The sequence below is a fragment of the Grammomys surdaster genome, unplaced genomic scaffold (assembly GCF_004785775.1).
Source record: "Grammomys surdaster isolate TR1022 unplaced genomic scaffold, NIH_TR_1.0 125901, whole genome shotgun sequence".
Taxonomy (NCBI): Eukaryota; Metazoa; Chordata; class Mammalia; order Rodentia; family Muridae; genus Grammomys; species Grammomys surdaster.
The window spans coordinates 2,621,750-2,633,976 of NW_021620725.1; the positions used below are offsets into that span (position 1 = coordinate 2,621,750).

General features: G+C 36.0%; 1 protein-coding gene across 2 annotated transcripts in view; it reads right to left on the bottom strand.

Moving 5' to 3' along the window:
* Lsamp (limbic system associated membrane protein) overlaps positions 1-12,227 on the bottom strand; it is a 631,942-nt gene that overhangs the window by 210,228 nt on the left and 409,487 nt on the right. For both annotated transcript variants that reach the window (XM_028752435.1, XM_028752434.1), the window contains exon 3: positions 10,516-10,641. In XM_028752435.1, coding sequence (XP_028608268.1) covers positions 10,516-10,641 — 126 coding nt within the window. The remainder of the gene's footprint in view (positions 1-10,515; positions 10,642-12,227) is intronic.

The window sequence follows — 12,227 nt, forward strand, 5'->3', positions numbered from 1 at the left end:
TTCCATCTGTCACCACTGGAATTACTTCTGCTATAAGGCAAAAGTTAGGAATATGTAATAGTCTTGAAATTTCAAATAAGTTTCTTGTTTTAGGAGGTGAAGAAGTGTGGAGTTCTAATAAACATCTCTTGGATTGCTCTCTGAAGTCCAAGCCACTTTCTCGATTTTCTTACCTGGCTTTCTCTGCCACATATTACTAACAGCTGAAAGCTTTAGTGACCAGGACACACACAAACACACACAAATATTTTACAAAGAATGATGTCATTCAAATGCTGACATTTCAGCTTTTATTATTAGAATACCTTGAAGAATTAGATCTGATTTGCATTGATATTTGCACATTGACTTATTAAAAGATTTTTTTGTAAGTTCTTTCCTTCATCAGATTTTAACACTTCAGTCCACAGAAGATAAAGTCACAGTTTAGCAAAGGTGTGACCTCCCGTGGCTTCTCATGTTTTTGAATCTTTGACCACCTGAGAAAAAATTCCTGATTTGAGTCTTGTTTGAGGAAAGGAAGGTTAGTGTCACACAAAGAAGTAACAAAGAATCTCTTTTTCTCTCCTCTCTCTCCTCTGACTGTTTGTCTCTGTCTGTCTGTCTCTGTCTCTCTCTTTCTCTCCCCCTCCCTCCCTCTCTAGCAAAGGAGGTTGTTTCTCACTACATTTCAAATGACAGGGATTGCTTTTATTGGCATGATATGAGTTACCTATTGAGATTTCTCAGTTCTATTAGATGAATTGTAGCTTCAGTGTACTGAGAGACTTGCAAATGAATATGCCAAGTGAAGGATGAGGATCTCAGAAATATGTGCACATTTTAAGTGATATGTTAACCTCAAATATCATTAGAATGGAGATAGAAAAAGACAAAGTAGGAAATTCTATGCTTTTTTTTTTGCAAGTGTTACTTGCAAACCTCCTCATCTAAGGTGAGAGAAATATGACAGTGAATTTACATATCAAGTAGTTTTATATATGTATGTGTATGCACACACCAACACAGTCACTGAAACACAAGACTCACAACGGTTCCTACAGTCACAGTTGCTCGGTGCTTGGTAGAGACAGCTCATGGCCCTGACTATATCAGAAAGATGTCTTGTTTTTAGAGGCAGGCTCTTCCAAGTTCATCGTGTATTGAAAGCACCTGGAGAGCTTATTAATGACGACAGTCTTGGGCCCCACACCTAGACTTTCTGATTTGGGTAAATCTGGAATGGGGTTTAATAACACACATATCTAACAACTTCTTCCTTGCTGCTGGTGGTGATGATGTGGGGACTGTCCTGTTGAGAATTCTGCTGGAGATCCTGAGTTCAATTCCCAGCAACCACTCGGTAGGTCACAACTATCTGTAATGGAATCTGATGCTTTCTTCCGGTATGTTCAAACAATTTTTATTTTTTAAAGAATTCTATTATAGATATTGAGAGACTCTAGTTTTGTTCCTTAAATCATCAACTAGGTGAACCAAGATTTTGAGACCAGTTCTTCTTACTGCCTATCCAGATTACCACAGCAATTTAGGTCTATAATTTACTCTGTAGCATCTACAATGATGGTAATAATAGAAAGTAGTTGAGTAACGCTTTTTATCATTAATCAATCACCTTGGTGTGTATTATCACCCTTGGAGCAACAGAAGAACCCTGATAGGTCAACTGTTATTAATATTTTGTAGATGAAACATAGGCTACCTAAAGTTCCTTCCTCCAGCCATGAAATAAATTATGGGTAGCAGGGACTTGAACTCAGCCTTTCAGAATTCGAATTCTGTCCCTTCTGTACCTCATCATGCTCTCTCTCAATCTTTTATATCTGTGGTGAACTTTCCATTTTCCAGGCTCCGTTCATATTCATTATCTCCTTTGATCCCTCCAAGTAACAGTGTGAGGTAGGCAGGCCACATGTTATTGTCGACACTTTGAAGATAAAGCTATTATAAAAGATGATGAGAAAAGTGGCTACTGTCATTCAGACTGCATTTCCTCATACACTAGACTAATTTTTTTCCTGCAATATTTAGCAGCAGTGTCTGATGTAGCAAGAACATTAGAGGACAATAGCCCCGTGACAAACACTATAAGTGACATAGTACCATACCCTACAGTAACCTTTGTTCTTCTTCTCTTTCCCTGTAGTGATGGATTTGGAAGAAAAGGGGGTGATGATCCAGTTGGGATGTCTTCAGTAGGAAAGTGTGAACAGAGTGTTAAATTCTACAGTTTAGACACTAAGGAAGCAGCTTTCTCTGAATTTGAAGATTCTTTTCTCTAGCCCAGGGCTTTGCCAAGTTAAATATTCATTTAAACCACCTGGGGCTTTTGATGGGCTGCAGATTCAGATTGGGATGGTCTGTGCTAAGAACCAATATTATTTCATTTCTATAACATTTTCTACAAAGCTCCAAGGTGATGTCAATTCTAATGACCAGTATTCAATTCTAATAGACAGAAATAATCCTACTTTTCAAAACTACATTTTAAAATATTTTTATATACTATCCTTCCAGTGTCTTGGTTGGAACAAAAAGTTAAAAATAAGAGATGTTTTAATAATATTGAGTCAAATTTTGTGGTGTGTGTGTGTGTATGTGTGTGTGTGTGTCCTGTGACTTACTAGGTGTCCCTTTTACGAGGCTATTTATACACCTCAGTAGCCCCTTTATATACCTCAGTACCCTTTAACCTGCTTTGTCACAAGACTTTGAATGAAGCCCCAGAAGCTCTGCCTGTGTTGTGCTCATTCTACAGACACAGAATTCCAAGCCCAGCTCAGGTTCACTGTACCTGAATCCAGATTTTGATCATTCTCTCAAGATATTTTCCAAATAATGTGTAAGTTCCATACACATCTCTTAAAGTGTTAGCACTCCTGTGTTTGAGGTGACTATTCAGGTCAACTGACCATCACCGGGTTGACAGGAGCTTTGCTTGCACAGTACCCTAGATCGCACAAGAGATTAAGTCATAGGAGAAGGCAATTCTTTCTATCCTAGGTAATTTTGATCATCAGCTAGTTTGTGACCTTGAAGCTTACTCCTATCTCACACACAATGCAGTACAGTTCAATGGAGTGGTAGTGTTGACATCTTTGTTGACAAAGGAAAGGTTCTTTCTCAGCCATAAAAACCTGAGGTATAAACGCCACAGTTCCAAAAGGCAAGGGAGGGTCTGTGTTTTAAAGATTGGTAGATACAGTGTAGCAAAACTATAGTGTCTTTAAATTTCACCTGTAAGCAGGGAACAACAGAATCTGAAGTTTCTCATAGTAAGCACCTCCCTTATTTACATTAGAAATATTTATTGAGCACTTATTCCTTTTGAGCCCAATATCCTAATGGGAATGAGGACGCAAAACTACTTCCTTTTGTGAGGAAAATAGAAACTGAAAATGCAAAGAAGCATTTGAGACAATTACTGACAGATAACTGCTGAGAAGTAAAACAACAATCACTGATCATAAAAGAGTGATAAATAATATCAAACGGGCAGGGTAGAGAGATGACTCATCAGTTAAAAGCACTGACAGTAAGAGCTCTTCTAGAGGTGCTGAGTTCAATTCCCAGCAACCGCATGGTAGCTCACAACCAGCTGTAATGGCATCCAATGCCCTCCCTCTTCTGGTATGCCTAAAGAGAGTAGGAGTGTACTCACATACGTTAAAAAAAAGAAATAAATCTATAGTGATGATAATAATAATAACATCAAATGGTATTCACTCCAGTGCATGTTCCCTAGCCAACAGTGTAAAGATGCAAGTCAGACATATTCAGATACATGGTGACTCAAGGAAAAAAAGAACGCAAATAGAACCCAAGTAGAGAACTTGCATGACATTTCCAAAATCATTTTATCAAGGAATTAATGAAATGATCAGTTTGGGTAGTTTTGTAATTCCTGCATATTGCTTATAGTTTCATTGATGTCCTCCTTTGCCACTGTCATGTAGTGTCTTGAGAAATTTTATAACTTGTATGATATTATGTTCTTGGAGAACGAATCATGTTGAAAGGTTTCCAATTTTTGCTGGCAAAAGCATGAAGAATGTGGAGTGAGAACCCATGTAAAGGAGAAAACTGAAGTCTGAATAGGGAATATTCTTACATGTAAGGCATATAATCTACTGCATAAATTTGAATGGTTTGTAATTCAGAGGTACAATTATCAATTGGATAAGGGCTTTAAAGCCTTGCTAAGTGGTTTGAATTTTATTCCAAAGGCCCTGGGATATTGGAAATCAAGAGGAATATTAATACAAATGCTTTATATTGAGAAATAATAGTAAGGAATCCAATGAGAAAACTAATGAATACAGGGGAAACAAAATATTGATTAGACTATACTGTGAGAGTGACATCAGGAAAGACGGAAGGGTTCAGTTACTAACAATGGAATTAAAACAGTATCCAAAATTAATCCTTGCTCTGGCAAAAAGAGAAAAAGAATGTAGGATCACATGTGTCTTTGTAGCTCATAGAGTGTTTACCTTGTTGTGGATACTTCAAAAAGATTATACTATGCATTTAGTATTTTAGGTGGGGGTGGGCAAGGAAATCAGATAAACCTTGTGGGAGTCTGCTCTCCATCCCTCCATTGTGTGGACAACAGACGATTTCAGATCATTAGGCTTGACTGCACACCTCTACCCGTGAACCATATCCCTGACCCTATGACCATCTCTTAACACTAATCCTCTGGCTCTTATGCTTCTGAATTCCATGAGTTTGTGCTTTTTTACTGAGAATAAGGGTAAAATATATACCAGTGTATAAATGCAATGTGTTTATCTGGACCTATCATCATATTTTTACTAATCTCCCTTTCTATGTGTATGTGTGTTTATTTGTATGCATGTGACCACATATGTTATTATGTGACGTAACATATACAATTGATGCTTGGTGCATATTTACAAGTAAAGGTCTGAAAACTTGTAGTAAATTTTTCTTTGTTTTCTTCCTGCTTTCTTAGAGTCAGAAACAGAATATTAAGATACAAGTTCAAATTGAGTGTCTTCAAATCAAGGGATTTAAGCATGGAAAGTAGAGTGACCAGACACTATTAACATCATGGTTTGACATAAAGATCTCCATCCAAATTCCTGTAGGCACTGTCATGCCAAGACTTTGGATGTGCTGTGTTGCATGGCTAAGATACTCTTTCTTCCTCTGTTTTCTCAGACAGGTACTATTCATTTATGAAATCTCAGCATAATATCCCCTCAGGGCAGCTTTGCTGGCTCTGCAGATTTTGCTATATGGCCCTGTTTTATGGTCTTATTGAATGCCATAATTTTCTTTTACAATGTATGAATCTAATTAAAGAGTTATTCATGCAATTATTAGTTTAATGCTCTTCTTTCTTGTTGAACTATAAGGTTCATTTGCTCAGGGACCACGTCTGTCTTACACTTCAATGTGTCTTTTTTTTTTTTTAACAGAGTGAGCACTCTAGAAATAATTCTGACCTAATGAACAAGTCGTGTGTGGGTGAGCAAGATGACTCTGAACACAGTTCCCTATTAATGGAAGACAAAACTGGAAACCAATATTTTTGTTAGACACTGAAAAAAAAATCCACACTATTTTTCTTTATTTTGTTTTTTAAAGGAAATATGGAATATTAGTTATAAATAATGCAAGGTATAATAGCACTTTGCAGGCCATGTTGTAGCTCTATTCTGCTGTGAGTTGTCAGTGTGGAATTAGCAGGCTTTACCCAAAAAGTTTATAGATTTGAATCTTCTGCACCTGTATGCTACCAATATTCACTCAGTGGGCCCTTGGGGAGATGCCTAGCATGAAGGTACAGAGAAATAGTTTTATAAAATCTAAACCACAAATTATACATATTCTCTATGCTAAATATGAGGTCACACTAAACTAACATGATATCTCAAAAAGGAAGTACTAGGAGTATGTACTTGTGACCTTTGACATAAAGTAATGACTTGGTTTAACGTTTTATGTTTATTCCAAAGCCATGCAGCAAAACATTTCTTAAGTAAGATTTCTATTGTCTCCATTGGTATAAAACTTTGCTTCTAGCTTATTAGGAAAGTTACATAGTATATCTTGAGCTGATCTCATCAGCCTATGGAAATAAAATCCTCGGAATACTTTTTGAAATTTCTAGGGAGAAAAAGCTACTGAGGCTGTGAAAACCTTTATAGAAACTGAAGGGACACCATCTCTTTCTGCAAACTTGACCTAGAGCTCCTGACACCACATGAGGCACATTTGAGAGAAAGGTTTCCTCATGATGGCTGGAAGAAAGTGCCAGAAGCAGAGAGCCATGCGATGGTGATGATGAACGAGGCACTGATCAGGAAGGGGGAGCAAAAGTGCCGCACAAAATACATTTTATGGTGCAGTAATCCCCAGCAACCACAGGGCTATGAAAGTCTAACTTAATCATGAGAGAAAAATAGGTCATATTTAATAACCACACATGTGACACTCATTTTGATGATATACAATAACTGAAAGATGAGATCAGTTTAACAATTCGGGATTTTAAGATTGGTCTCTCAAGTGAGGTATCTTGATTTTAAATATCTTGATTTTGAATATCTTGATTTTGAATACATAGAAAGTTTATGATACTTCCAGTTTCCTTCTTTAAAATGTTTGCAGTATACTTGGAGGGAAAGGATCAAAAGAAGGAGAAACAAAATAATCTAATCAAAACATTCAAATATAAAAAATGAATTGAGATAAAATTCTTTTCAAAAATTACACCATTCATTTTTTTCTTTCTTGTTCCCTTTTCATGGCATCAAATGACAAGTAATCAGACATTTGTGATTCTCTGCATGGCATTTTCTCCTCTCAGGTCTCTGTGTCCCCTGTGGGGTCTAGCTAATCACAGGTACATTTCCTCTGGAAGGTAGTCCCACTCTGTACTGTGAAAGGCACAATTAATAATTGAACAAAGCAGGCTGGATTTTCACTATATCACATGGCAATATTTTGCAGGCAGCTCAGCTGTCACACTGGTAGCAAGTCTCTTTCTCAGATGTCTCCACAAAAGGTGGCACTGGATTGCCTAAAAAGATGACCCTTCTCCAAATTTTCAATCTCTCTCTCACTCTCTCTCTCTCTCTAAGAGAAGACAAGTCAAGTTCTCACTCCTGTCAGTAGGAAGACGTATTTGGTCAAGTGATTATTTGGTTATTTACGCCTTGTGTGAGAGATGAAAGAGCAAGCTTGGAAAGTGATATATGTTTATTGTAAGGAGAAGAATGATTTGATACTGAGTGTGCAAATACAAAAAGGAGATGTTCCATGTGCACAAATATACAACTTGATCTAAAGAGAAGGCCTGCATATACAGCCATAGAGGAACAGAGAAACCTGACATAGGATACACACAAAACCCTATGGACTAAGCACGACTTTGGTAAATCTTTGTTTATGTCTTTGGCTATGGTCTTAAGCAGAGGTGTATACATTGTAACCCAAGGGGGAAAAATAATGTATTTTGGGTTTTGTGAACTAAGTATTTTTGTTGTTACCAAAGGATGTTGTTTTAGATCAAAGGAAGTCATGGATCAAATGCAAGTAATTCAGCATGGCAATGTTTGCTCAAAACTTTATGCATCTGTATCAAGTTTGAAGTTCATATATTTGTTTTGTATTTAAAATTCAGGATTCCTTTGATTATTGTAACTATTCAGGAAATAATATAACCACTATTGCTTTCTGGCAGTGAGTACATGACAGGTCCAGGCACACAGGCTATAATGTGCTCACCCCTGGTATTTAACTCATGGGCATCCTTGTGAGTACATCCAATTTTTGTAGTTGGTTTGGAAGTCAGAGTCCTGGAAGTACATGAAGTACTGTCTTAACTATGCAAAGTGCCACTGGTCCCCTGATCTTAGTTTTAATTGAATCATTACAGAAACCATGCTCTTCAGGGTTCATACAAAACCCTATGGACTAAGTATGATTTTGGTAAATCTTTGATTATGTCTCTGGCTATGGTCTCAAGCAGAGTTGTATACATTGTAATCTAAGGGAAAATTAATGTATTTTAGAATTTGTGAACTAAGTACTTTTGATCTTGAAGGTCTATTTTCATGACAACAAACTACCAAAGAGCTTGATGGTTTGTCTCTATCTCAGAATGTTTCTAAATGTGAAGACAAAAAAGGAGTATTTGGAGGTTCAAGTGAACAATTTGCCCTGAAAATACTATTTCCTACTTTCACTAAAAGAAGGAGTGTCTTTCTTTTAATATGGTGCCTTATTGATCATAGCATGAATATAAATTCTTTTAATCTTACATTTTTTATTTTTTAATCTACTACTTGGCCCTTGAATGACATTAAAATATTAATAAAATATTTATATTAATTTAAATTTGATTACAAAAGGTGAGACAAGTTAAAAATAATCACGTGAAAACAGGAGTGTGGTTTGTATATGAATTTGAGGCCATAAACACCTAAGTGGAGTGTCAGAAATCAATTTTATGGATCTGTAATTTATATAAAATAATTTATGTTCTTAACAGATTGGCCATAAATTGAGTGGCAAGTCTACCAACAGTCAATGCAATGAAGGGTTTGTGATAATTTATATAAGTTCTCTGGATCTGCAAGAAACAAACCATTGCTTTGGGAAAGACAAGTAGAGATACTGAAAACAAAGAGGCAAGTTTCAGAAAGAGACTTTTCAAAGTAAAACTATGGAAGGATTTGAATGCATTTTCCATAACATTATAGTAAACAGGATGATTTTATATGTCTTTGTCAAAATATTTAAATACAGGACAGTATTTTAAAGTTAAATTGCCAGTAGCTGAAAACAACATTGTTACACTTAGTAACAGGTAGATAGAGTAATTTGGTTATAATGTGACTTTTTCAGGAAGAAAGTACTCTGAAGAATTTATTTATTTCTAGAAAAAGATGTGCAACTTCCAAAAAGCTATGTTCTCGATGACTATCTGTGTGTTTTTTCCATGTGAGGTACAAAGTGAGTCTGTGAGGGAATGTATTTGATATTGATATCCCCAAATACGTATCTCTTTAATGCTTTTATGTATTATTAATAAATGATGGGAAATGTACATAATACGGATGATGTTTGAATAGGATTTTCTTTTGAAAATAGAGTTCTCTAAACGACTGTTTGGCTAAACGGAAGAGCATTTTTACAAAGTTGAGCCAAATTTTCCCTGGAAATTAATTTGGACTATGATGTCAAATGGAGGTTGTCTATTATCTTGCCACAAAAAAATGAAGAAATATTTAGAAACACTGTAATCAAACACTACCATGGTCTCAGGCTGTGTCTCATTGTACACGTAGTTTTATATGTGTACATTCCAAAGTCACTTACCATGGAAATTAAGTGTCTAGACATTTTTAAAAAGAGAAACTATAAGAGACTATCACATATAAGCCAGTTAAAAGATGAGAATCTTTACTAAAATAAATTATTTTCTAAGAATAATCTACTTATAATTGATTTATAATTGACTTGATAAACCTTTTTGGAATAAAAGAGGAAATAATATAATAATGAAAGAGCAGGTATATTACTTATAAATTGTGGTATTTGAAAACACATAGACCTACATAGAAGAAAGCAAAATTTGAATAGGAGGGAAGGATGCAGCTAATTAATCCTGAATCATCAGGTAAAGTGTTAAAAGTGTGTTCACAAACCAGGAGAGCCTTGGGACCTAGTAAAGATGAGGGTAGTACAAAAGGGGGACAGGAAGGGTGCAGAACACATTCTAAGGAAGTCATATTATGAATTTAACTGAATTAGTGTCATTATCTGGATTCAGTGATATACTCCCACAGCCTGTTTTATTCAACCATCACAGAGGTAGAAGCCAAGTCCGGACCTAGGAAGCAGAGATATTTTTGTTCCTAATTTATGCACATGGAGCTACCATAAAGGAGGAAACTCCATAGGAAACCAAGATTGAAATGTCCTTAAAAACTTGTGTAAAATGGTATATTGAAAAAAACATTTCCCAAAGACACTGAACCACAAAAAAATGTTGTATATTTTAGAAATACACTTTATTTTTAAAATGTCTTTTTTGAAATAAATTATATCACTTCCACATCCTTCCATTCATCTCTTCAGCCCCTCCTATACCAGGTGCCCTCAAGTTGATAGTCTCTTTTTCTTTGATGGTTAATGTTACATAACCTTGTATATAGGTATGTGTTTGCATTATTTGATGTTCTTATAATTGTTTCTTTGAGGGTTAGTCGATTTTGAATGACAATTTTATGTATCGCTATTTATACACAAGGTAGATAGATGATAGATGATAGATAGATACATAGATAGATAGATAGATAGATAGGTAGATAGATAAGTTATTTAAAGAGATGTACACAAAAAACTATGGGAACACTATACAATGTTTATACCGCAGTTTTTCTGAGTTTCAATAAAAAGGTTGCACATTTGCCCTTTTGATCCAATAGAATCTTAAATATTATATGTTATCTAAGAGTGTAGCCAGTTGCTTACCAAGTGGTGTAAGGTGTCTCCAGGTGATAACAGGTTCAGGGCGCCCATTGGCCATGCAGACCAGGGTTACATTGCTGCCCTCATTCACAGTGACATCCGAGGAGATGTTGGAGATCTTTGGTGGAACTGTAGACGGAAGGAAGTAGAATAGATACTCATAATCATGCCAGCAAAAGCAAACTGCAGCAATGATCTATACAAACAACACTGGTACATTTTACACATTATTAGTAAAATTGAAATTTCCTGGTAAGTAGCCAGGATACTTTTAATTCCTACACTTGATAGTAGCTCTCCAAATCAGTCTAGAGGTCCTTAAGCATCTATAAGGAGAACATAACCCACACTGTAGCCAGCTGAGTGCTGTAGGAAGTACTTAAGATTTGTATAATGAAACTGTATTAGATGCCTTCTGGTCAGAATAAATTAGGAGGTATGCACATTATTAACAATTTTACAATAAGTGATCTTATCACCATCACTTGAATTCATTATTTGCTATATAAGGAAGAATATAACACAGCCTCTAAATGCAAAGAAAGGAACATTGATATTCAATATAAGATCATAGCATTGTGCTATTAGATGTGATACCCACATGTAAAATGCATAAGATAATGAAATAGAAAGCTTCTTTATATAAACTTCTACATACACTATATCCTAAATATAATAGAGCAAGTTAGATGATATGAACTATATTAATAGGTACTGTGTTACGTAGACATTATAACCATACCACAGCATTTATTTTTAATGCTACCATTAATAATATTTTTAAAAATTGAATAAGTTAACTTTAACTAAATATATATCTACCATGATGTGTAGTATACCTTAGAAATAACATTTTGTATAATAAAGATATGGTGTCCTAGGAGAGTTTTATCTACAGGCAAGCAACTGAGGCACAGATGCAAGTCAGTGAAAGCAGAAAAGGAATGCGAATCCCAGCAGACTCCACTCTTAAAACACTCCTTGAACAGAATTTCATCTTCACAATCCAGTCAACCAGATGGCCGAAAAGGACAGAAATTACTTTTTGGTGATGTGAAAAATGAGTCCCCAAAGGCAAGCAGTACTGCCGCCTGGTCTTCTTCATTAGCGTCCAGGGTAGCGACGTTAGAACTCACTCTGGTGGGCTTTGCTGGGGAGTGTGGGAAGTGAATTACTCACAAATTTCATCACCGAAGCCACACACTGATTACAAATAGCGAGGCTTAGGGTGGACTGTGACTCTCCCTTTTTCTTCTCTTTTTAAACTTGGCTGCCTCTGTGGTAGCTGTGAAAGTATACTTCTGAGGCAAGAGGACAAGAAAAGATGAAGGAGCTCAGTAATCAAAGAGCCTTGTTCCTTGCCACTCGTCCTACCCATTACAGACACTGTGTTCCTGCCCAGCTGGGACATTTTCTGCTTAAAGAAACAACTACACAACAGTCTTCAGGGAGATACCGATGATACTTAGGAGCTTCTGGGGTTAAAGATGATTTTCCTGGACTTATTCAGTCACTTGCAATATAGATACTTAAGACAAGAACCTGAAAGGTCATACCCAGTTTTTTAAGCAAGATCCTGAGAAGCAGAGAATAATAGCTTGTCAAAGGTGATCCCATCAAGAACTACAGCTGGCCTTACATCTCAGAGTTCCTGAGTGCTTAGTTGTTCTTTTGTTTAATATGCATAGTTTTTAATTTTTATTTGAGGAAGCCAG